Source organism: Thermothielavioides terrestris, chromosome 1 (genome assembly GCF_000226115.1).
Source record: "Thermothielavioides terrestris NRRL 8126 chromosome 1, complete sequence".
NCBI classification, from domain to species: domain Eukaryota; kingdom Fungi; phylum Ascomycota; class Sordariomycetes; order Sordariales; family Chaetomiaceae; genus Thermothielavioides; species Thermothielavioides terrestris.
The window spans coordinates 465,943-488,105 of record NC_016457.1 but is presented as its reverse complement, the minus strand read 5'-3'; the positions used below and the strand labels follow the sequence as shown (position 1 = coordinate 488,105).

Sequence of the window (22,163 nt, the reverse complement as noted above, 5' to 3'; positions counted from 1 at the left end):
CGCCACCCACTCACTCTTCTTTCTATTCCTCGGGCAAGGAGTAATACCTCGCAACAACCGTCGCCGCTGCCGCCGCCGCCGACGACGACGACACAACGATGACGATAACAGGGCGCGATACATAGCCCTGCATGGCTTCCCTTCCCTCCCCCGTCTTGTTCGCTCCCCTCTAGCCGGAGACTCCCATCTCCCATGCTCCCATGCAGCCGGCCGTCAACGATCTCGCACACCTGCCGCCGCCGCCGCGGGTGCAGGGCCTGATGCTCCTTCGGAAGGAGGGGTGACCGGGAGGTTAGGGGGGAAGGGGCCCGGTGGCCCGGTGGCAGGCACCCGTTCTGAAATGCAAGAGGATGGGATGGCAGGGAGTGGGGAAGTAGGACAAAGAGGTTGGGTTGGAGTGAAGGATAGGAGTTTGGGGGGGGGGGGGAAGGGGGAGAGGGGGTTCAAGGAGGGGGGTTCAAGGAGGGTCGTTGGTATCGAAGGTGTGTGGAAGGCCGACTGTGATGGACGCACCTTCGTCTGCCTTTTACTTCCCGTGGGCACCAACACCTTCTGGCCGCCGGGTCGGAGACGTCACCTTCATGTCTCAGGTTCTGTGGTGATGGCCGTGCTCTGTGGTATGACACGGCCTATGCTCGGCTTCCCCCCAACCATGGTCCACGGCCCTCACTTGCAGAAAGCTGAGGCTGCCGTCCCGCTCTCACGAGAAGGGAGAGTTCGATATACGATGCAGGACCAATGACAGCGTTGGTCAGTGTCAGGGAGGGGCTGGAAAGGTGAAAGGCTCGGGATGCAGTGATTGATGGGATGGAGAGATGAAGGAGATGAACAGCGGCGTATGGGTCGTTGGGGGGGAAGGGGGAGGGGTAACCAAGCCGCGGAACGTGGTCATCGCGAAAGTTAGGGAGACGAAACGACGGCTCGCGACGACGGAAGAGACCCGCTAGGCATTCGGCTGCGCATGCTGCTTCCGCGCCCCGCCCCGCTTAGGCTCTGTACCCGACCGATGATCACGAGCTACTGGAGACCTCGGACACGTTGAGGGTCGATGGGGCGAGCGAGCTGCACCATCCTCGAGGTGTTTGGCATGGTTAAATAGGGGAGGAAGAGGTGAGAAGGATACGGAGGGGGAAGAGCATGGAATTGACCTGAAAGGAATGGCGGTGGGAAAGGAACCCCGAAGCTGGACTCGAAACCGAGTCCGATTCTGTCGCCTCGTTGGAGCTGGGTGAAGGCCGGGCGGGATCTGGAGGCATGGGCCGGGAGTGCTTCGAGATACTAACACTGGCGAGTCGTCAGGCAAGAGAAAGGGGAAGGTGAAAGGGGGAACTGACGGAGGGGCAAAGGAGGCCTTCTGTGGGTGGGGTGGAGGGAGACACGAGTTGCGGGGGACAAGAGCAAGGACACGAGGGAGCCGGAGGTCCAAAGCGTCGCATCGACTTCGATTCTCAAGGGGCTGCTCGAACTTGGAGGATGTGCCAGCCAGGGCGTGGACCGGCAATCCACTCATCCCTCGCGCCAAATTAAGAAACCCGGGGTGGTCGCCGCCGATTCTGGTTCAAAGGGGGAATGCGGAGGCGCTTCACCACTTGCTACCGACCAACCGTGAGCCCTGAGCCGGTTGTGGAACGTTGACCTGCGGATACGGGCTTCAGCTCAACGACACGAGAGCGCCGAGTGACCGCCCGCCCCGTCCCGAAAGTCGGAAGAGAGCAACGAGAGGCGACAGTGGTCTGGGTGCGGCATATGAACGGATAATCCTGTTGACAATCCCGCCACGGACAGATGGGTGAGTGCGCCAGGGTGGTGCTCCCCCTTCACACTTGGGAAACGGAGGCTTGGGGGGAACACCGACGGGCACTTGATGCTCCGTGGGCTGCGAGCCTCTGGCAGACTAGAGTTGGTAGGCAGACTACCACTGTCCGCAAGGGCCCAAAGCAGCTGTGTGACTTCCAGCATCTTCCACCAGAGACACAGACAGTTACGACCACCAGGCTCACCAAGTTGCCCGGTTGCCCGAAAACTTGTGTGCAGCTGAAGTCCGCAACGGGTCAGCCTGGTGGGTCGGGCCCTTGGCAAGCAAGGAAGCAGAGCGGAATGATCTCAGGTATCAACTGATGATGGTACAGGCCATGAGCATCAGTGAACAGCCTTGGTGATAGCTGGACGTTCATCAAAGAGAACACGAGTGCCTTCGCGTGGGGCATCTTCGGGCTCAGCTGAGATGGTGAACTCTGTCGCACCACGCAGTCCCCGCGGCTGTTTTTTCAACAAGAGCAGCCAGTCAAACCGGAGCGGGCCACGCACGTACGGTCTAACCGAAAATTTGCTTCAGTAAAAATGGCCATGACGGACCTGTGATTAGTGATCCCTCTATGCATAGGCTTTGGGTTCTTGTTGGACAAATTTAGCCGTGATACAAGAGTCACCATCACGCGCCTGATCTGAAGCGACATACCTAGCTTAAAGAAAAAAGTGTGTAGCAACTTAGCAAGCAATCACGAGTAGCCGAGTACACAGGATGAGTGATGAGTCCGAGGCGGCGGAGAGCTCTTGTACCGCACAGATGAAGCGTGGAACAAAAAAGGAGTCGGCGCATGTGTCGGACGCAGACACTGTTCCCTCACTGTGCCAAGAAATAGAGGTGCCAACAGGTAACGAAGGGTTAGGGTTGTACTAGCTGGTTAGGGTTGTACTAGCTACCTTCGTTACGCACGGGCCATGTTTGCTGGTGTTGCCTGGCTGACAGCTGTCATGTCATGTGTGCAAACCACACTGACAAGAGCTTGCGAGGCCCTTGCGCCGGTCACTTGCCCACTACCTCATTTACCTACCTATTAAACTACCTGCCCTCGCCAAATGATGCCATAGAAGAAGGAAAGACAAGATTATCAAGGCACTCGACAGCCAACATGAAGCCCATCATTGCCGTCCCCGCGACGCTGCTGCTCGTGTACCGGGCCTACTCGAGGAAGTCGCTGACCCCGGGCGGCATCCTGGCCGCGACGCTGACAGCCATCGCACATGCTGTCCACCCGTGGAACCTGCCGTTTGTCCTGCTCGTCGTCTTCTTCCTCGCCGGGACGCGAGCGACCCATGTAGGCTCATCCCGGTTCCCGTTCCGACCGTGGCAGCCGCTTTGCTGACTGTGTTGCTACTACGCACCCAGGTCAAGGAGAATGTCAAGGCCGGCCTCACGCTCAAGGCTGGCGGCACGTCCGGCGGCGAGGGGCCTCGCACCCACGTGCAGGTGCTGGCAAACTCGCTGACCGCGTCCATCTTCTCGCTCCTGCACGCCTACCAGCTGCGGTCCCGCGAGCAGTCGCTGCTCGCCTCGGCCGCCGCCGGCAGCGCCGGCAGCGCCGGCAGCCTCTGCTTCTCCTGGGGCGGCGATCTCCTGGTGGTCGGCATCATCGCCAACTACGCCTGCGTCGCCGCCGACACGCTCAGCTCCGAGCTGGGCATCCTCGCCAAGGAGCAGCCGCGCCTGATCACCAGCCTCACGCTGCGCAAGGTCCCGCGCGGCACCAACGGCGGCGTCACGCTGACCGGCCTCGCCGCCGGCCTGCTGGGCAGCATCATCATCGTCACGGCCGCGGCGCTGTTCCTGCCCTTCTGCACCGACGAGACCGCCACCCGGCTGGGCGGCGGCGCGCCGTGGACCACCGAGCAGCGGCGGGCGCTGATCCTGGGCCTGACGCTGTGGGGCTTGCTCGGCAGCCTGGTGGACAGCATCCTGGGCGGGCTGTTCCAGCGCAGCGTCAGGGACGTCCGCAGCGGCAAGATCGTCGAGGGCGAGGGCGGTGTGCGGGTGCTCGTGTCTACGGCCGCGGAGCGCGAAACCGACGTGGCGGCTGGTATCAAGGCCGCCTTGCTGCATGGGGAGGGCGAATCCGCTGTCGAGGAGACGGAACCCGCCACGGGCGCGGGGACGGCGCAGGGCGAGCCCCGCGCAGACCGGTACGACGCCCTCAACAAGCACCGTAGGGCGAGCTTCGGGGACGAGAAGCCGTCGCGCGTTGTCGAGAGTGGGTGGGATTTGTTGGACAACAACGATGTCAACTTTCTGATGGCCTTTGGTATGAGCGTCGGCGCCATGGCCGTGGCCTCGTGGTACTGGCAGGTCCCGCTGTCCTCGGTTCTACCGACGGCGGGGGGCATGGGGGCAATGGCGGGCCGACAATAAGTCCAGCCTCTGTTACTGTTTCTTAGACTATCTACCTATGGTCTTGGTCTACTCCGTATACCTGAACACGATTGATCGACATGCTTGACGAGAAAAGTTGTGCTGTTTACCCTGCTCGGAGATGTCATAATGACAGCAATGGAAAGGCAAAGAAACAGAACAAGAATGGCAAGGATGCTCCTGATGGAGACTTCAACACGTGGGGGTTCCTTTCACACAGTGCACAGTACACAGGCAGGATCCGTCCTTATCCCAGAACTCTTTGGCTTGAGGTGTTCAAGTGGGAAGCCCGGCAGTGCTTGGCGGCCCGCAATTAGTGGAGCGTTAACTTGCTGCCCGCCCAGTGAGTGGATCCCTGGCAGGGATTTGGAGGGGTCCGATGAACCCCTCCGCTAACTTGCGTTAATTCGTTACGCTCTGCTGAGTGCGGCTGCCCGCATTTTCCTCCTCCCTCTAGAACGGGGTGGACACCTGCTTTGGCCTCTTCTCCACACCCGCAACCGGACGGGGCTCCATTGATCCATTTTAGACGAGAGAGCTCCTCCGTTCCTGCTGCTGCTATGGCGCCAGCCTACGACGACGAGGAGCTGTCCATCTCCTTGTCTCCATCGCAGATCCGGCGGAATCGGCGGCCAGGCGAGGGGCAGCGCCAGTCGACGACGACAACGACGGCAACGACGGCAACAACAGGAGCGACAGAGACAGCGACAACAAGAAGCCCAGCAGCCATGTCCGATCCTCCACCATCCAATGTCCCGCTCCGCGAGAAGATGCGCACCGAGCAGCGCATCGGCGCCTACAACATCGTCAAGACGCTCGGCGAGGGCAGCTTCGGCAAGGTCAAGCTGGCTGTGCACCGCGGCACCGGCCAGCAGGTCGCCCTCAAGATCATCTCGCGCAAGAACCTCATCAGCCGCGACATGCAGGGCCGCGTCGAGCGCGAGATCGAATATCTCCAGCTGTTGCGGCATCCACACATCATCAAGCTGTGAGCATTCCCCTTCCCCCCGTCCGCCTTTCGCCTTCTCTTTTCCCTTGTTTTCTTTTTCTTCCGACGCCCGGCCTACGCTAACCTGTTGCCCCCCTCCCAGGTACACCGTCATCAAGACCCCGACCGAGATCATCATGGTGCTCGAGTATGCCGGCGGCGAGCTCTTCGACTACATTGTCCAGCACGGCAAGATGCACGAGGACGAGGCCCGCCGCTTCTTCCAGCAGATGCTGTGCGCTGTCGAGTACTGCCACCGCCACAAGATCGTCCACCGCGACCTCAAGCCCGAGAACCTGCTGCTCGACGACAACCTGAACGTCAAGATCGCCGACTTCGGCCTGAGCAACATCATGACCGACGGCAACTTCCTCAAGACGAGCTGCGGCTCGCCCAACTACGCCGCCCCCGAGGTCATCGGCGGCAAGCTGTACGCCGGTCCCGAGGTCGACGTGTGGAGCTGCGGCGTCATCCTCTACGTCCTGCTCGTCGGCCGCCTCCCTTTCGACCACGAGCACATCCCGACCCTGTTCGCCAAGATCGCCAAGGGGAGCTACATGGTGCCCACCTGGATGAGCCCCGGCGCCGCGAACCTGATCAAGAAGATGCTCGTCGTGAATCCCGTCCAGCGCGCCACCATCGAGGAGATCCGCCTAGACCCCTGGTTCCTCAAGGACCTGCCGCCCTACCTCCACCCGCCCGTCGAGGAGTTCCTCAACACGGGCGTCGACCCGAACAAGGCCATCAAGGTGAGCGACATCGCTCCGCACGCGCCGCCCCAGGAACAGGAGAAGCTGCACAACGAGGTCACCGACAAGATCAGCAAGACGATGGGCTACGGGAAGCGAGACGTGGAGGAGGCCCTCGAGGCCGACGAGCCGTCCGCCATCAAGGACGCCTACATGATCGTGCGTGAGAACAAGCTCATGCAGAGCAGCCAGTTGGCCGGGCTCGGCGCCGAGGATGGCACCTTGTCGTCAGCCCGATCCGTCGCCTCCGCCAGCACCGGGGCGTCTGCGCGGCCGCCTTATGTGAGCAAGGTCGGCATTCTCCCGAGTAGCTTGCCCGTCTACCACCAAGCGTACATGGAGCGCGAGAAGGCGAGGGCCGAGGGCCGCGAGGTCCCCGACGCGCCGCTGACCGTGCCCGAACCCGCGCCCCAGCCGAGGAGCCAGGCCGAGCAAGCCGAGACGCTCCGGCGGTTGAAACCGCACTCTCGCAGCTTCCTCCGCCTGGACGACGCGAGCCGGCCCCAAGGACTTACCCCTGTCAACCCGCCAAAGAAGACCAAGCCGGTCCGGTGGCAGTTCGGTATCCGCTCTAGGAACGCACCATGGGAGGCCCTGCTCTGCATTTACAAGGCGCTCCATAAGCTCGGCGCCACGTGGATCGTGGACGAAGACTACGATCCGGCGCAGCATGGCGACGACGCCGGGGACGACCGCTACAGCCGCGGCCGGCATTCGCGCAGCCACAGTACAGCATCGGGCGCGGGCCCGACCGAAGCGTACAGGCTCCCGGCGGATCCCTGGCACATGAAGATCCGATGGAACACGAACAGTAAGTCCCCGTTTGCCTCATTAAATCATCCCATCCATCCGTGTTGTGCTTCACCGACGCGATTCACTAACCTTGACCGCCTGTCTACAGAACTGCAAAAACACTCAGCCGCCTCAGGCCTCTGCGACGCCGGCGCGAGCGCCACCCACGTCTCCTCCTGCCGCGACGGCACCGCCGGCGACGAGCAGGTCGTCGCCATGCACATGGAGATCCAGATCTACGAGATGGAGCGCGGCGTTTACCTCGTCGACTTCAAGGTCGACGGCTACGAGACCCCCGACGGCAAGCTGCTCGAGGACAAGGAGGTCGCCAGCCCGTTTCCCTTCCTCGACATGGCTGCGCGGCTGATCATGCAGCTGGCCGACGCCGATTAGCGCTCTCTCTCTCTCTTTCACCCCCTCTCTCCTTTCTTTCTCTTCCCTCCTTCTTCTCCATCATGGTGGTATGTCGGTGTATGCGGGGCGTTTAGGGTGGGTGGGGTCAGGCGGGGTTTGTTGTTGTTATTCCTCCTGTATTGTTGTTGCTTTGATCTTGGGTGGATTATCAACAGTATTCTAATTTTGTCACTTATCGGACCGGGCTTCAAAACTTGGGGGGGTGGAAGGAGGGCTTGTTTGTTCTGCAGGCATGAACATGAACAAGAATGAGTAAGACGGCATAGAAATGGAGGAATGGACTGGGTAGTTACTTAACTTATGGATGGGGCTGTGGTCAGATGCACAGGTATGCAATAGACAGGGCCAAGTTGGGTTCCCTCAGGTAGTCAGTCGTGTGTCTTGGGCACACGAATGGATGAGTCTTGGGCACGCGAATGGATGGATGACAGGCTTGGTGCGATCATCGTGAGGATGGCGTTGCCTCGTTGTTTGCAAACCAGCCTACCCGCTATACTGTAATGCCTGAGATATATGACAGGAGGCGACAATGCACCAGCCAGCTAGCTACAATGACTCGAGGAGACCTCCTTTCTTTCTTTACCTGCCCCGACCCTCAGTGAGGTACACAGGCGGACAGACAGCCCCGGGAATTCACGCCTGCAGCGCCGTCTCCTCCCGCGCGGCATGCGACCCCTTCTTCCAGCTCCGCGTCGGGTCCGCCCCTCCGCCGCCGCCGAGCGCCTTCGCCCTGCCGAGCGCCTTTTCCTTGCCGACGGGGCCCCAGCCGCCGCCGCCGGGCGTGCACACGATGATGCGGTCGCCCGCCGCCATCAGCGCGCTGTTCTTGCCGCCGAGGTTGATGAGCCGCTCCTCGTACTCGGCTTCGTCGTCGTCGTCGTCGTTGTTGTTGTTCTCCTGCCGCTTACTCTGGTCTTCTCCTTGGTTGTTGTTGTTGCTGTTGTTGAATTGCCGCTGCTGCTGTTGTTTCTGCAGCCGGCGAAGACTGCGCTCCCAGCTGGGCTTGCGCACGCGGCGGGCCCACAGGTTGAGGCCGCACTGGCCGTCCTCGCCGCCGGCCATGCCGTAGGGGCGGTAGACGCGGCGCTCGCTGAGGATGGAGACCTGGACGGGGATGCGGAACTCGATGTCGCGCACGACGCCGTCGCCGCCGCGGTGCTGGCCGCGCCCGCCGGACCCGCGGCGCACGGCGAACGCCCGCAGCACCACCGGGTACCGCCGCTCGAACACCTCGGCGTCGGTGATGCGCGTGTTGGTCATGTGCGTGTGCACGCCGTCGGTGCCCTCCCAGGTCGGCCCCGCGCCGCTGCCGCCCGCGATGGTCTCGTAGTAGCCGAAGCCGCGCACGGCGGCCTGGCCGGCCACGTTGCCGCCGAAGCCGAAGGTCAGGTTGTTGCAGTCGCCCTGGCTGGCGGCGCAGGCGCGGAAGGCCTTGAAGATGACGTCGGTCACGCGCTGCGAGGTGAGCACGTTGCCGCCGACCACGGCGGCGTTCTCGGACGGCGACAGCAGCGACTGCGGCGGGATGCGCACCGTGATCGGCTTCAGGCAGCCCTGGTTCAGCGGTATGTCCTCCGAGATCATGCAGCGCAGCGCGTAGATGATGGCGCTGTACGACACCGCCTCGGGCGCGTTGATGTTGCCGTACACCTCGGGCCCCGTGCCAGCGAAGTCGAAGACCGCCTCGCCCTTGACCGGGTCGATGGCGATCTTGAGCCGGATCGGGCTGCCGTCGTCCATGAAGTCCTCGGCCGACAGGTCGGCGCCCTCGAAGCGCTCGTGCACCGCGCGCAGGAGGCTGCGGACCTGCTGCTCGGCGTTGTTCTGGATGGCCACCATGTAGAACTGCACCGTCTCCTCGCCGTACTCGGCGATGAGGCCCTCGATCAGCGAGATGCCCTTCTGGTTGGCCGACACCTGGGCGCGCAGGTCGTTGATGTTGTCGGCCAGGCAGCGCGTGCCGCTGCAGCCGGGGTGCTTGGCCGGCTCGTCGTAGAAGAGCTCGATGACGCGCTGCTCGTCGAACTTGCCCTCGCTGACCAGCTTCTCGCTCTTGATGGCGGCGCCTTCTTGGTGGAGCTCCCGCGAGTGCGGCGGCATGCTACCGGCCGTGATGCCGCCGATGTCCGCGTGGTGAGCGCGCGACGCCGCGTAGAAGAGGATGTTCTCTCCGGCCTCGTCGAAGGCGGGCATCAGGACGGTGACGTCGGGCAGGTGGGTGCCGCCGTAGGACGGGTGGTTGGAGACGATCACGTCTCCCTTCTTCAGCTTGCCCTTCCAGATCTCGGCCTGCCGGCGCACGCACGTCGACATGGAACCCAGGTGGACCGGCAGGTGCGGTGCGTTGGCGACGAGACCGCCCGAGGCGTCGAAGATGGCGCACGAGAAGTCGAGGCGCTCCTTGACGTTGGTGCTGACGCTCGTCTTCTGGAGCGCCCGTCCCATCTGCTCGGCAATGGCCATGAATCTGTGGCCGAAGATGCTGAGCATGATTGGATCCACCTCGCGCTCTGCTGACGCTTTGGAGTATCTGCCAGAGTATTAGTGAGGCTCAAATGGAAATGGGGGTGGTCTGGTTATACGCGCCTGTCTTTCCCGTTCTCGGGGAGGTCAATGACCACATGCGTCTCGAGCATCAGGGCGGAGGCACTGGGGGTGACTACAATCGTCTGCGTGCCGTCGGCCAGGATGGCAGGCCCTTTGACGACATCCCCGACAGAAAGATCACCGAGCTTGTAGATCGGCGTATCCAAGCGGCCGCCTTCGAAGTAGACCTTGGACTCCCCGTGCTTCTTGTCGGGGGTCACATCCCTGCGGGTGACCGTTTTCAGCTGCTCGTCCACGCTCTTCTCGTCGTAGCGGAAGCTCTTGCCGATGCCGCGCACCCGCACGTCGTCGACGATGATCTCGCGGTCGTCGAGGGTGAAGCCGAACTCGTAGCGATGGTGCTTCACAAAGGCGGCGCCAAAATCCCAGCCGGCTTCCGGCTTGACGATCATGAGCGCCGACTCGGTGCCGCGATACCGCATGTTCAGGTACTCTTCAAAGACGATCTCGCCGTCCTCGAAGCCCTGGTCTCTTAGCGCCTGGCGGGACTTCTCCCTGAGGCCGGCCATCTTCCGCTTTAGCTGCTCTACCACATCGCCGTCATCGGTCCAGATAGTCGAGTCCGGCTCCTGCCTCTCGTCCACCACGTCGGCCAGGGCCATGCCGTAGGCGGAGAGCACCGAGGAGTACCTGTGGATGAGGATCTGCTTGATGCCCAGGGACTCGGCAATGGCCACGGCGTGCTGGCCGCCGGCGCCGCCAAAGGTGGCCAGGCGGTGCTTTGACGTGTCGTGGCCCTTGGCCTCGGTGATGCTCCGGATGGGCCGCGTCATGGTCTCGTTGGCGACGGTCAGGAAGCCGAAGGCGACCTCGTCGATGTCCATCTCTTTGCCCGTCTCGCGTTGGATCTGGTCGGCCAGTTCCTGCAGCACTTCCCTGCTAGCCTCGGGATCCAGGCCCTCGTCCTCGTTCTTGCCAAAGATCTTGGGGAAGAACTCCGGTAGCAGCCTGCCGAGGAACAGATTGGCGTCGGTGACGGTAGCGGGACCCCCCTTGCGGTAGCATGCCGGGCCGGGGTGCGCGCCAGCCGACTCGGGCCCGACCACGAACAGGCCGTTGCGGAAGAACAGCCGGGACCCACCGCCGGCGGCAACGGTGTTGATGTCGAGCTGCGGCGACTGGATGGTGACGCCGGCCGTCGTCGTCTCGAACGTGTGCTCGTACCGGCCCTCGCCGTACCGCGACACGTCGGTGCTCGTCCCGCCCATGTCGAAGCCGATCACGGGGATCTTGGTCCGCTCGTCGTACGACGTGATGGCATACCCGACCACGCCGCCGGCGGGGCCGGACAGGATCGCTCGCAGGCCCGTGAACTTGTCGACGTCGACCAGCCCGCCGTCGCTCTGCATGAATTCGCACCGCGCCCCCTTGCTGCCGGCCGCCGCCTCCTTCACGCTCTTGGTGCCCAGGCCGCCCTCGAAGCCGCGCTGGAAGCCGTCGATGTACCGCTTGATGGCCGGCGTGAGATAGGCGTCGGCGCACACCGACGTGGCGCGCGAGACCAGCTTGATCATGGGCATCAGCTCGTGGCTGAGCGAGATGTGCTGGAACCCGATCTCGCTCGCCACCTCGCTGACCAGGGCCTCGTGGTCCGGGAACGTGTACGCGTGCATCAGACACACGGCGATGCTCCGGATGCCGCTGTCGAACACGCGCTGCAGCTGCGCGCGCACGGCGTCCCGGTCCGGCCGCCGTAGCACCCGCACGGCCTCGCCCGACAGGCCCATGACCAGCTCGGCCGAGGCGGCCTCGGGGCTGCCCACCTTCACGTCCACCCTGGTGACCCGCCGCTCCGGGTCCTCGGCGTAGTCCTCCAGCGTCACGCGCTCGTCCACCTCAACCACGGCCGAGTACAGCACGTCGGGCTTGCGGATGGCCAGATCAAAGATGCGCGGGCGCGACTGGTTGCCGATGACGAGGCAGTCGCCGAAGCCCTTGGTGACGACGAGGGCGATGGGCTCGCCCTTGCGCTGCAACAGGGCGTTGGTGGCGACGGTGGTGCCCATGCGGATGGACTCGATGCGGGACGTGTCGAGGGGCGCGCCGCGCGGCAGGTCGGCGCCCAGGAAGTGGGCCATGATGCGGCGGATGCCCTCGAGCGGCGCGTCGGCGTAGTTGGCCGGGTCCTCGGACAGCAGCTTGATGACGACGTCGCGGCCGTCGTAGGTGCCCACGCAGTCGGTGAAGGTGCCGCCGCGGTCGATGGCGATGCGGATGCCCCGCGGGGGCGCGGACGGATCGGAGGCGAGTGTCATGGTGGAGAGGGGAGGGACCTTGGAGCGAGGAGGGAAAAGGGGGGGAGGGGAGAGGGACGCAGGTGGGCAAAAGAGTTCTAGTTGGGGTGAAGAAGAAGAGTGAGGGAAACAGAGAAAAAGCTACAGGGCCTGCTGAGATTTGAACTCGAGCTTCATCAACGAATTACTATCTCTCCGCCGCGGGATGATGATGAACAGAGTGTTGAGATGAGCTGGTGAGGGTTGTGATATGACGGTTACTGACAATCATTCACTTCATCGCCAACAGCGGCAAGGGACGAACGAGAGGCTCGCAATATGCACCCATAAAGGAAACACTTTCGCTGTAGTAAGTCCGCAGCTGTATGTGCTGTGATGGTGTTTCGTTGTTTGTAAGCAGCTTCAATTCAGCCTCAGTGGAGCTTATCGGAGGGGATGCGGGTAGGTGGGCGTGGGTGAGTTGGGTGTCGTCATGCTGTGAGTGGTTCCATTCTCAGTGGAGAGAGTTCCGGAGCCGGCGCCCGCAGCGGCAGCCCCTCATTCGGTTTCCGCCGGCCGATTGACGGATACGCCTCGCAATGGATGCCGTTTAAGGCCCAATATACCGAGGTATGTACTGTACCTCCGCACTTACAACAGGTACTCTGGCCGCAAATGCTGCCACCTTTTGGGTATATTGAAGACTCCATAAAATGAATCAGATCAGATGCAGAGCGGCGTGAATCAGGCTTGTGCCCTTTTTTGCCGCTGGGAGATGCCTCTGGATTTTTCAACCCTGCGCCAGGCATTTGATGCCCCGCCCCCTTACCCCTTACTCGAGAAACCAGAACGGGCAAAACATAAACACAGGCAAGGCGCAGGCCTTCATGTTAGCTCTAGCTGGCTTCGGAAAATCTAATCAACAGCAGATTGACATCAAAAAAATGGGCAACTCTATTCGCGACACAACAGCGCTCCGGCGCCCCGCTCACCACCGGTATACCACCTACGCAGCAAAGATATCCACCACGCCGGTCCACGTGCCGCGCGCCCTCTCCTCCCAGTAGCCGTCCCTGCCGCCCTTGAGCCGCCAGACCTCGTCGCCGTCCGGGCCGGTGGCCGCCCTGACGAACCAGCGGGGGCGGTGCTCCTCGCCGCGCTCCTCCATGGCCCGGCGGCGCTGCCGCTGCGCCTCCTCGAGCTTGACCTTCCACTCCTCGGCGGCGTCGAGGTCGCCGCGCTCGGCCAGGCGCTGGTCCGGCCGCAGCCGGCTGTCCGTCGGCGGCAGCCGGCCCTTCTCGACCGCCGTGATCTCGTTCAGGCTCGCCGCGAACGTCGTCAGCCCGTACGTGCTGCCCGCCTTCTCCACCAGGCTGCCCGCCCGCCAGATCTCCTCCCCGCCCGGCGCCGCCCGCAGCGCGCCCGTCCACGTGCCGCTCAGCGACAGGCCCGCGGGCGCCCCGTCCGCGCCGAACACCTCGACCTGCACCTCCTCGCCGCGGCCGCCGAAGACGCCCTTGGAGCGGAACTCGACGGCCGCCTTGGCCCCCGTGCCGTCGTTGACGACGTGCATGGTGCCGACCGGCTCGACGTACTTCTCGCCCATGACCACGTTGCGCAGGAAGACGGTCGCCGTGTTCCAGCTGTAGAACTCGTCGGAGCCGTCGGGCAGGCGCAGGCAGACCCGCACGCGGCCCTCGGTGGTCAGCTCGGCGCTCTTGCCCCAGAACTTCTGCGTCGGCGCCGGCGCCTGCGCGAACGACCACAGCGCGCTGTCCGCCTGCATGGCCAGCCGCACCGGCCGGTGCGACACCTTCTCGACCAGCAGCCGGAAGCCGCCCGGCACCTCGGCGTCGGAGCGCACCAGCTCGAACGTCTCGCCCAGCAGCGGGTTGAACGGCTTGCGCACCGCCCGCTCCTTGGCCCGCCCGTTGCTGAACTGCGAGACGGCGAAGGCGGCGACGCGCAGGAGCCGCTGCTCCGGCTGGCTCTGCTTCGCCGCCGCGTCCAGCAGCTGCGCGTACTCGAGCTGCTCCGCCATGCGCTGCAGCAGCGAGATCGGCTCGTTGGCCGACACGGGCATCGAGATGGTGCTGAGGTCCTTGCCCACGTTCTTGCGCACGAACGCGATCAGGCTCGGCGGTGCTACCCTGGCCGGCGGGATGGTTTTGCGCCGGGCGATGACGTCCGAGATGGGGAGCGGCGTGAGCGATTTTGGTTTCGGCGGAAATAGGCTGCCGACGCCCTCGCCCGTGTGCGGAACCTCGTCGTCCTCGACCGACGAGATGGACGACGACTCGTGGATCGAGACCTCCTCGGCGTCCGAGGCTGGCGTGTCCTCCTCGCTGTGGTGGTCGATCAGCATGAGCTGGTTCTGCGACCGGTCCGAGTCGCCAGCCTCCGCATCGAAGAACTCCTCCACAGTCGACGCCGTCGATTCCATGCTCTTCCTCGGCACGGCAGGTGTTTGCGTCGATATCCGCCTGCGCTTGCTGCTATTGAGGAGGGCTGAGAACTCAACAACCACCGAGTCGAGGTCCTTTAATAGAGCCGCGCAGTTGTCGTAGGTATTCGTATCCCCTTGCGGGGCTGCCCCTTGCGGCATGACGCCGTTGGGGACAGGAGTGGCACTGGTCGGCGTCGGGACAGCCAGCGATGTGCTCGCCGCACTTTGCATTGACTGTGGCGCGTGGGGGGACGAAGACCCGCTCGCCTTGCGCTTCCAGAACGGCTTCTTGTCGTTCTGCTGAGCGAAGGAGCCCTCCGAGTCTTCGGGCACTGTCGGGGTGTTCGGCGAGAGATGGGTCCCGTGGTTGGTGGGCGCCTCTTTTTGGGCTGCCAGGTCCTTGACCAGGCGCCGGAGCGCGTCCCGGGTCCCTACTATCCTGCTAACCAGCGCCTCGACCTGCTTCCATTCCCTGTCTTCCTCTTCCTGCTGTGGATGGCGAATTGCGGGGACGGGCTGCGTTGTGGCGCCCCCGTGGGTCTCGGGCGCCGGCTCCTCCACGGCGCTCTCCAGGCCACGCGCAATCTTGCTCGCGCGTTCCAGTGCTCGTGCCCATTCTACAAACTCCTTCGCGTTCGACGCCTTCAGATGCCATACCTCAGCGCCGGAGTCGATGGTGATCTCGCGCCGCCGTTCATCGGCCGCAATGGCAGCCAAGCTCAGAGGGATCGCGCCGCGAAGCGCAGAGGAGTTGCGGTTGTGATAGTACGAGAGAGTGCAGGTCGTGTAGTCGAGAGAAAAGAAGCGCCTGGCGTAGCCTTGTCCCTTCTTGCGCCTCCTCTTGAGCAGCACGCCGACGTGGTATGAACTCGGCACCCCTGCGTCGCTCCGCCCAGCGACCGACAGAGCACGCCCAGCTGTGTTATGGCTGTGCAGGCTGTCGACGGATTCCGACGTAACAGCGCCCAAGCGGGGACTGTGGGTGTGCTTCCCCAAGCTGGATCGGCTCGTGCTCGCGGTCGGGCCGGCTTGGAGGTTGGGCAGATGGCGGGTCGTCTGAGGGGGCGCGCCGGTCGGATAGGTCAGCAAGACGAAGGTGGCTGTTTTGGACGTCTGCTTCGAGAAGGTGTTGTCGAAGACCAGGCCGAACATGCCCCCCTCCGTGACGTCGTGCGTCCCGACCGAGACCTTGTCGGCCTCGCATTTGCCGTGCCATTTGATCGGAATGAAGCCCTTTTTCGCGAGCTGGTCCTGCGCGGTGCTGACGTCTCGCTTGGCAAAGAGGCCGTGCTTCGAGTCGGCGGCGCCATCTGTGTGCTGCTCGAGCCCACTGAACTCGTCGGGCTGAGACGTAAGCGTCGTTCCGCCAGTGCCGGGATGTTTAACGATGGCGAAGTTTCTGAGCAAAAACGGTCAGCGCGGTGAATCTCGAGGGCTCGGGTGGGCTAGCGAGGAAGGGCAGAGTTACATGGACTTCTTGTGTGGCTGCACGCTCCATGATATCGTGTGTCCGGCATCGACCTTGACCCATCGCACAATGTACGACTGCGCCGAGGGGATTGACGCGCGCAAATTAGCAATTGCCGTGTGATACTAGGGGGTGCATCTGCATAGGACTGAGGAGGGCAACCCTGCTGCCATGCGCAGAATCGCAACTGGCTACACACCTTGCTGTGAATTTCCAGCTGTTCAATGCCAGCCATGGCTGCGCTGTCGCGCCCGTGGGTTCCGTCGCGTCGCGCCGAAAAGGGGAGCCGTCAAGAAAATGGTCAGGGGTCCAGTTGTTCGGTTGTCGTGCACAACGGCAGCAAAAAAAAAATGATTTTGGCCAACGGACAGTGCTGTCTCCACTAGTAAACGTCCGAACACAAGACGAGACGATCTGTCCAGGGGCACGAAGTTGGTCGGGGCGGAGTGCTGCAAAACACAAGTGTTCAGATCGATCGGGCTGCCCGGGAGTTCGGGATGAGTCCACGGGTGGCTGTCAGCGGGTGGGGCGCCCCAACCTCGCCGGCACAGCAATGCTAGCCATGCCTGTCTCGGTAAGGTGCATTCAGGACAAGGGGCGTGACGTTGCTGGCCAGCCCTACGAGTGCCGGCGCAACCGTTTTCACAGGAGGCAGCTAACTCCGGATAAGTATTCCCAACACTCATGAGATCAGCGAGTTGTCCGATGGATGCGTCGCCAGGGAACATGAACTGCCTGGATGGATTACGGCACCGTTGTGAAGCATTAGTTGACACTCTCGATTGCAAGGTGGTGGTTTAAACAGCAAGGCAGCCCTTCTCACATGCAAACCGGACGGTCAGCCGGCTGGGAAGCCCTGGTCAGGAAGGAGCCGAGGCAAGGTTGCAGGACCGAGCGGGCCAACCAAGAATAGCTGAGGGGGAGTGCAGCCGCGAGCTGCCCTGCCGCAGACTGCCCCCCTCCACCAACCGAAACGTGAACGATGCCGTTCTGTGGTTCTGGTAACCCAGACCGCGTGAGACAGAGGAGCGCCTGCCTGTCATCCTGCACAGTACCTATGAACAGTACCACAAACCTTTGAAGGTATTCCAATTGAAAGGGCATTTTCGCCGCTGTACGGAGTATGTTGCATATTATTGAAATGTATCTCCTCCGACGCCGTTACGCCTGCCAAAATCCAACCAAGTTTCCCCCCCCCCCCCCCACAAAAATCACAATCAATGGCCCCTTCCTCCGCCGCCAGCATGCATCTTCAGCATCTCGCTCTGGTACCGCAGCTTGAAGCCGTTGCAGAGCGCCCTCATGTCCGGATACTGGCTCTTGAGGAGCTCGAAGGCGTGCGGAATGACCCGGACCATCCACGCATTGACTTTTGACCCCCGCGACGCCTTGAAGCAGAGGTAGAAGTACCCGGGGTGCTTCGTGTCCAGGCAGAAGGCATATGTGGAGCGGTTCGGGTTGGCGTCGATGTACGTGGTCAACCATTTCTCTGCGATACCATGGTTAGATCCCCGCCGCACACCCACATTTTGTCCGTCGTTGAGGCGTCGCCAGTGACTTACCGAGATCCGCACGAGATCCCTTCTGGAACTTCTCGTGCTGCATCAGCTCCTCCACCTTCTTGGCCATCGCCTTGACATGCTCCACAATCAGCTCGTCCAGATCCGTGTAGGTGTACTTGTTCCCGACACGGAGGACCTTGCCGACCGAGAACTCGTTGTCCTTCTGCAGCTCCAGCACATCAATGTGCTGGTAGACCCCGTCGGCGACCTTCCACGTAACCGCCAGGTGGTCGTTCCCCTTCGACGACGGCCGGATGACCACCTCTCCCGGCGGCAGGCCGCCCAGGTACTCCTCGGCTTGCGTGCTGTTGAAGGGCTTGAAAAGCGGGTGCTTGATGACCCTCTGCGTGCGGCCAGTGACCTTGTCCTTTTCCCGCAGTTCCTCCCGGTCCGCCTCCTCCAGCTTGTAGTTCCACTGGTCGCGGGCGTAGTTGTAATGCCTCCGGAACGGCCGCCGCAGCTCTTCCTCTCTCATTGTGAGCTTGCAGACAAAGTCCTTCCGGTTGATGTCGATCAGCTTGGCCTGCGCCGTCTGCCCGACCTGCAGCAGGTCCTTGATCGAGTGCCGGTACGAGACCTCGTGCGACTCCACCCGGCCCTCGATGCCGCAGTCGAGTTTGACGATGGCAAAATCGTCCTTGACGACGCGGACGTTCACCGGGACAATCATGCCCTCGCAGAGGGAGTCCCTCGTCTCGCCCGTGAACATGGTAAAGATCTGGTCCGTGCTGAGCACCGCGAAGTTCTTGCGGAGCTCCTCATAGGGACCCATGAGCTCGGCGCGGATCGCTTCTAGCGTGGCTCGCTTGCGCTGCTGGTATTCGCGCTCCAGCTGCTCGGCGTACTCCTCGAGGATGAGCTCGTTGACCTTCTCCTGCTCGTCCTCCTTGAAGAGCTTGCGCACAATCGCCCCCGGCCCGTTCTCGTCTACCTCCGCCTTGACGTCCTCTTCGTCCAACCCCAACGCATCTGCCGCCACTTTGCGCGCCAGATCGTAGTCCTCGGGATGGATACGCGTGTTGTCGAGCGGATCCGAGTCCGGATTGGTGCTGTCGTGCTCAATGTACAGGAAGCTCGCCGCGTTGTTCCACACTCGAGGGCCAAGAACCGGGATCTTATGTCGCTCCGGATCGCCCACAAGCTCGTCCCTGGAAGTGACGACGCCGCCATTGGCGTTGACACCCTTGATGAGGAGCTGAGCCTTGCGCGGGCCGAGACCCGCAACGTAGGGCAGCAGGTTGGCCGTGTAGGGATCTCCAATCGCTTCGTTTAGGTCCACGCCGCAGAGGTTGACGATGTCCACCATCGCAGTCTCGAGGTGCTTGTACAGCTTATCTTGCGGCAGGTACTGCTGGTACGGATGGATCAGCAGCGACGTGACGTCCCTGCCCAATGCTGCATATTCCTTCATAGGGTTCTGCATGTATCGGGCAAGGGCGATGCAATACCGACTTAGAGAGTTCAGCGTCGGGTGCTCTGCCACCGCACGAGGGCTGTCCTTGTACAGCCGCGCCACCTCGTCGTTGACTACGACGACCTCGAGCAAGTCGCTCCTGTATTCGTTCGCCTCGGGGTCATCGTACTCGGGTCCCATCAGTCCTTTCTCGCTGATGATGCCCTCGATATCCTTGATCAGCCGGTGGGTGTCTGCCGAGAAGCCGGATACGCCCACGACATCGGGGTTTCTCCGACGGACCAGCTCGGCGAAGAGCTCGCGCTGGCTCTCATCTCTCGCCAAGTTGATGAACTTGCCATGCTCCACCACTCTGCCGTCCTCCTCGACCCACGTCCAGTAAATGGGGTCCCGGTTTGGATCGCCCATACCGTTGGACAGCGTGAGCACGCGTGGCGTGGTACCAAGCACCATCCCCTTGGGTTTCAAAGGCGCCTGGTCAAGCCGCTTGAAATACTCCTCGCGGCAGGTCTTGAGAAGCTCCTCTTGACAGGCGGTCCGCAGCGAGTCCTTAACCCCCTTGGCGATCACCTTCTCGAGCTTGGAAAAGGCAATGTCGAGAACCTTTTGGCGTTCCGAGTTCCACGCATCGGCTGATTCACTGAAGTTGTCGGATGCGAATTCGTTGTAGAGCTGTCGCCGGAATTCGCGCTCGTTCTCCAAGCGGAGTTGGACCTCGACAAGACCCTCGTCTTCGGCCTTCATCATCTTCAAGAATATCTCGGGCCGGACAGCCAGGTCCCTGATGGTGTGGTTGATCAGGTACTTTATCTCGTAGTACGGATGTGCCTCGTCGATTTTCCGGAGGCCTTTTTCGGTCCGGTGGCAGCTCACGCAGCCCATGGCGTAGAATTGGATGCGGAAATGCTTGCGCATGCGCGGGCTCATGAAGAGTTCCTCGGCGTACATCTGGCGTGCAGCAGTCACGACCTGGCTGCCAGTCGGAAAATCGTCATCGACCAAGGAGTCGGCCAGGTCCATAGGCAGCTTGGCATCGTCATCTGACGACACCTTCTTGCCTTCGCGCAGCGCGTTTTTGGCGAGGCGGTCGGGCGAGATGCCCAGAGCACGCACGAAGTTGTAGGCCTTGGATCTCCGGATGCGCTCGAACAGAGCGGTCTTGGCGCCAGGCCGCTTCACCTCCTTGGAAGCGCCGTTTCCCATGGCAGCGATGTCCTTGAGCTGTGCCGAGTACTGGAAGTTCAGATAATCCTGCAGGTCCTGCAGCTCTTCCAGCGTGGCGGCCTCGCGGATCATTTCCTCGAGGATATGGTCCTCCACGCCTGCCTCCTTGAGGCCGGCAAAAGACTTCTCCAGGGCATTCCTCTTCTCAACCAACGAGCGGAACTTGATGTCGAGCTCCAGGATGCGCCACAAGTCGTCTTGGGTCAGCAGCTTCTCGGCATCGACCGTATACTCGGGCGCGTCCGGGTGGTCGCGGCCGTCTTGGTTCCGAATCTTTTTGGCATGGATTAGGTAGTCTCTTCGGTGCTGGAAGACGTAGGGAACTTCGACCCCATCGATAATGAAAAACTCGAGGACCTTGTAGATAGCCTTGTTGAAGGGTCCGTGCAGGTCACTGGGCAGCTGCTTCTTGGGCCACATGAGATTTGTGATCCAGCGCGCCTCCTCCTTGAAATACTCGTTTGACGTCTGCTGCTCTTTGAAGGGCTTGCGGTCGAGTTGAAAGCGCTCTGGTTCGTCAACGATACGGATCTGGTTGTCTTCGTCCGTGAGAAGCTTTTCCTGCAATTGCGACGGCTCGAAGACGTCCTTGAGCTCGATCGTCTGTTGCTCGCGCTCGAGATCTTCGTCAACTTCCTCCTGCTCCAAGGCCCAATCATAGTCTTCGCCGTTGCCGAAGATGGCCTCCATGTCGTCAAGCGCGTCTTTGTCGAGACCGGTGGCATCGACGGCGAGGCCCTTATCCCTGGGGCGGGCAACTTCTCTGTCCACCTGGCGCTGGATGCGCTCCTCGTCGTCCTCGGGATAGTCATCCTCGATGAAGTCGTCGAACTCGTCGGCCTGTGCGCGGTGGCTGGCCCGGCCGTATGGACGCTCGTCAACCACGTCGTCCTCATCGTCCGAGAAAATCTCGGCGAGGCCGCGGCGCTCATTTCCGCGGTCCTCGTCCCGATGGCCCCGCTTGAGACGCTTGAACTTTGTCTGTCCCGATATGCTAAGCATCCAGATGGTCAAGTAGAACTGGTGCGTAGACAACGTACCTGGGGCTGGGATTTCCGCTCCCACTCGGGGTTGGCTTCGCCAATCAGGTCGAGATCCTCCTCATCCAGTTGCTCTTCTTCCTCGCGCTCTGCCCGTCGGCGCTTCTTCTTCCGGCGACGCTCGCGTTCTTCCGAGTCGTCGGCCTCTTCCTCCTCGTCCTCATCGACAATAAAACCTTCCCGGATCTGCAGGCAGTCGCAAAATCAGTATTGCTTGATCAGCAAATGCGGCGCGCGGACAACCCTCGGCGTACCCGTCGAGCTTCCTCCTCGTCATCATCGTCTTCATCCTCCTCGCTGGAATCATCCAGGATGTCGTTCCGATCTCTCGCACGGGACTCGCCAGTCTCTTCATCAAACGACTCATCGTCCTCCTCCTCGTCGAGCTCGGCCTCCCCGTCGATCAGGTCGCGCATGTCGTTACTCATTTTCGAGGGGTGCGCTGGGCGCAGGTCGGGTCTTTGTCTCTGCGATGGAAGGAAGGGGAAGATACCGTGGCAAAAGAAGGCTTGCCTGCTAAGAGGTGGGGTTGTCTGTGATGGAATAGAGAAGCTAAGGAAAGGAGGCGAGATGTTTGCAGGCGAGTCGATAAAGAGAATTGGTCACGGAAGGACCAAATAGGAAGGCTGAAGCTCAAGGCCGGGAAATTTTAACGTCGAGGCGAAAGCACCTGCTGCACATGGAGCGCGTTCAGCCTCGCCTCTCTACATGATTGGCATGAATGGAGCTTGGCCCGTGCGAGAGACGCCATCAGCGTCCGAGCGTCTTGTGTGGGGAGGGCCCACTCTTCCTTGCCATCCACAGTGCACTTCAGAGCCTTATGCAAATAACTTACCCGTACACAGCATCTTTCTGAGCCCATTTCAACATGGCGATGAGCACGAGGTTTCACGGTCCCTTTTTCGCCAACCACGCCGTTGTCCAACAAATGGGGCTCATCAACAATGAGATGTGCCGCTGTCAGTGACTGGGACACTACATGGGCTGTCCGAGAGTTAAGCAGCTTGCTGCTCTTCTCACACGGCATTCAGCTCACTCCTCCATCTTGGTCCTCTCAAGC

General features: G+C 61.9%; 5 protein-coding genes across 5 annotated transcripts; 2 read left to right on the top strand and 3 right to left on the bottom strand.

The window, feature by feature from the left end:
• Positions 1-2,647: 2,647 nt before the first annotated feature.
• THITE_2106263 (uncharacterized protein) lies at positions 2,648-4,451 on the top strand. The gene is made up of 2 exons (XM_003648561.1): positions 2,648-3,098; positions 3,170-4,451. Exons 1-2 carry the CDS (start codon positions 2,913-2,915, stop codon positions 4,184-4,186), a joined length of 1,203 nt encoding a protein of 400 aa, XP_003648609.1. The 5' UTR covers positions 2,648-2,912; the 3' UTR covers positions 4,187-4,451.
• Positions 4,452-4,614: 163 nt separating this feature from the next.
• Positions 4,615-7,435, top strand: THITE_2106261 (uncharacterized protein). The gene is made up of 3 exons (XM_003648560.1): positions 4,615-5,174; positions 5,278-6,734; positions 6,825-7,435. The coding sequence occupies exons 1-3, from the start codon at positions 4,915-4,917 to the stop codon at positions 7,106-7,108; spliced, it is 2,001 nt and encodes a 666-aa protein (XP_003648608.1). The 5' UTR covers positions 4,615-4,914; the 3' UTR covers positions 7,109-7,435.
• Positions 7,436-7,762: 327 nt separating this feature from the next.
• On the bottom strand, positions 7,763-11,991 carry THITE_2140577 (uncharacterized protein; the record flags this gene model as incomplete). Its single annotated transcript, XM_003648559.1, has 2 exons — positions 7,763-9,659; positions 9,716-11,991. 2 exons carry the CDS (start codon positions 11,989-11,991, stop codon positions 7,763-7,765), a joined length of 4,173 nt encoding a protein of 1,390 aa, XP_003648607.1.
• Positions 11,992-12,911: 920 nt separating this feature from the next.
• On the bottom strand, positions 12,912-16,061 carry THITE_2106257 (uncharacterized protein). Its single transcript, XM_003648558.1, has 2 exons — positions 15,864-16,061; positions 12,912-15,794 (listed from the first exon to the last, which is right to left on the bottom strand). The coding sequence occupies exon 2, from the start codon at positions 15,545-15,547 to the stop codon at positions 12,956-12,958; it is 2,592 nt and encodes an 863-aa protein (XP_003648606.1). The 5' UTR covers positions 15,548-15,794; positions 15,864-16,061; the 3' UTR covers positions 12,912-12,955.
• Positions 16,062-16,739: 678 nt separating this feature from the next.
• THITE_2106254 (uncharacterized protein) lies at positions 16,740-21,789 on the bottom strand. Its single transcript, XM_003648557.1, has 4 exons — positions 21,358-21,789; positions 21,104-21,289; positions 17,426-21,044; positions 16,740-17,352 (listed from the first exon to the last, which is right to left on the bottom strand). The coding sequence occupies exons 1-4, from the start codon at positions 21,529-21,531 to the stop codon at positions 17,081-17,083; spliced, it is 4,251 nt and encodes a 1,416-aa protein (XP_003648605.1). The 5' UTR covers positions 21,532-21,789; the 3' UTR covers positions 16,740-17,080.
• Between the last annotated feature and the right edge of the window lie 374 nt (positions 21,790-22,163).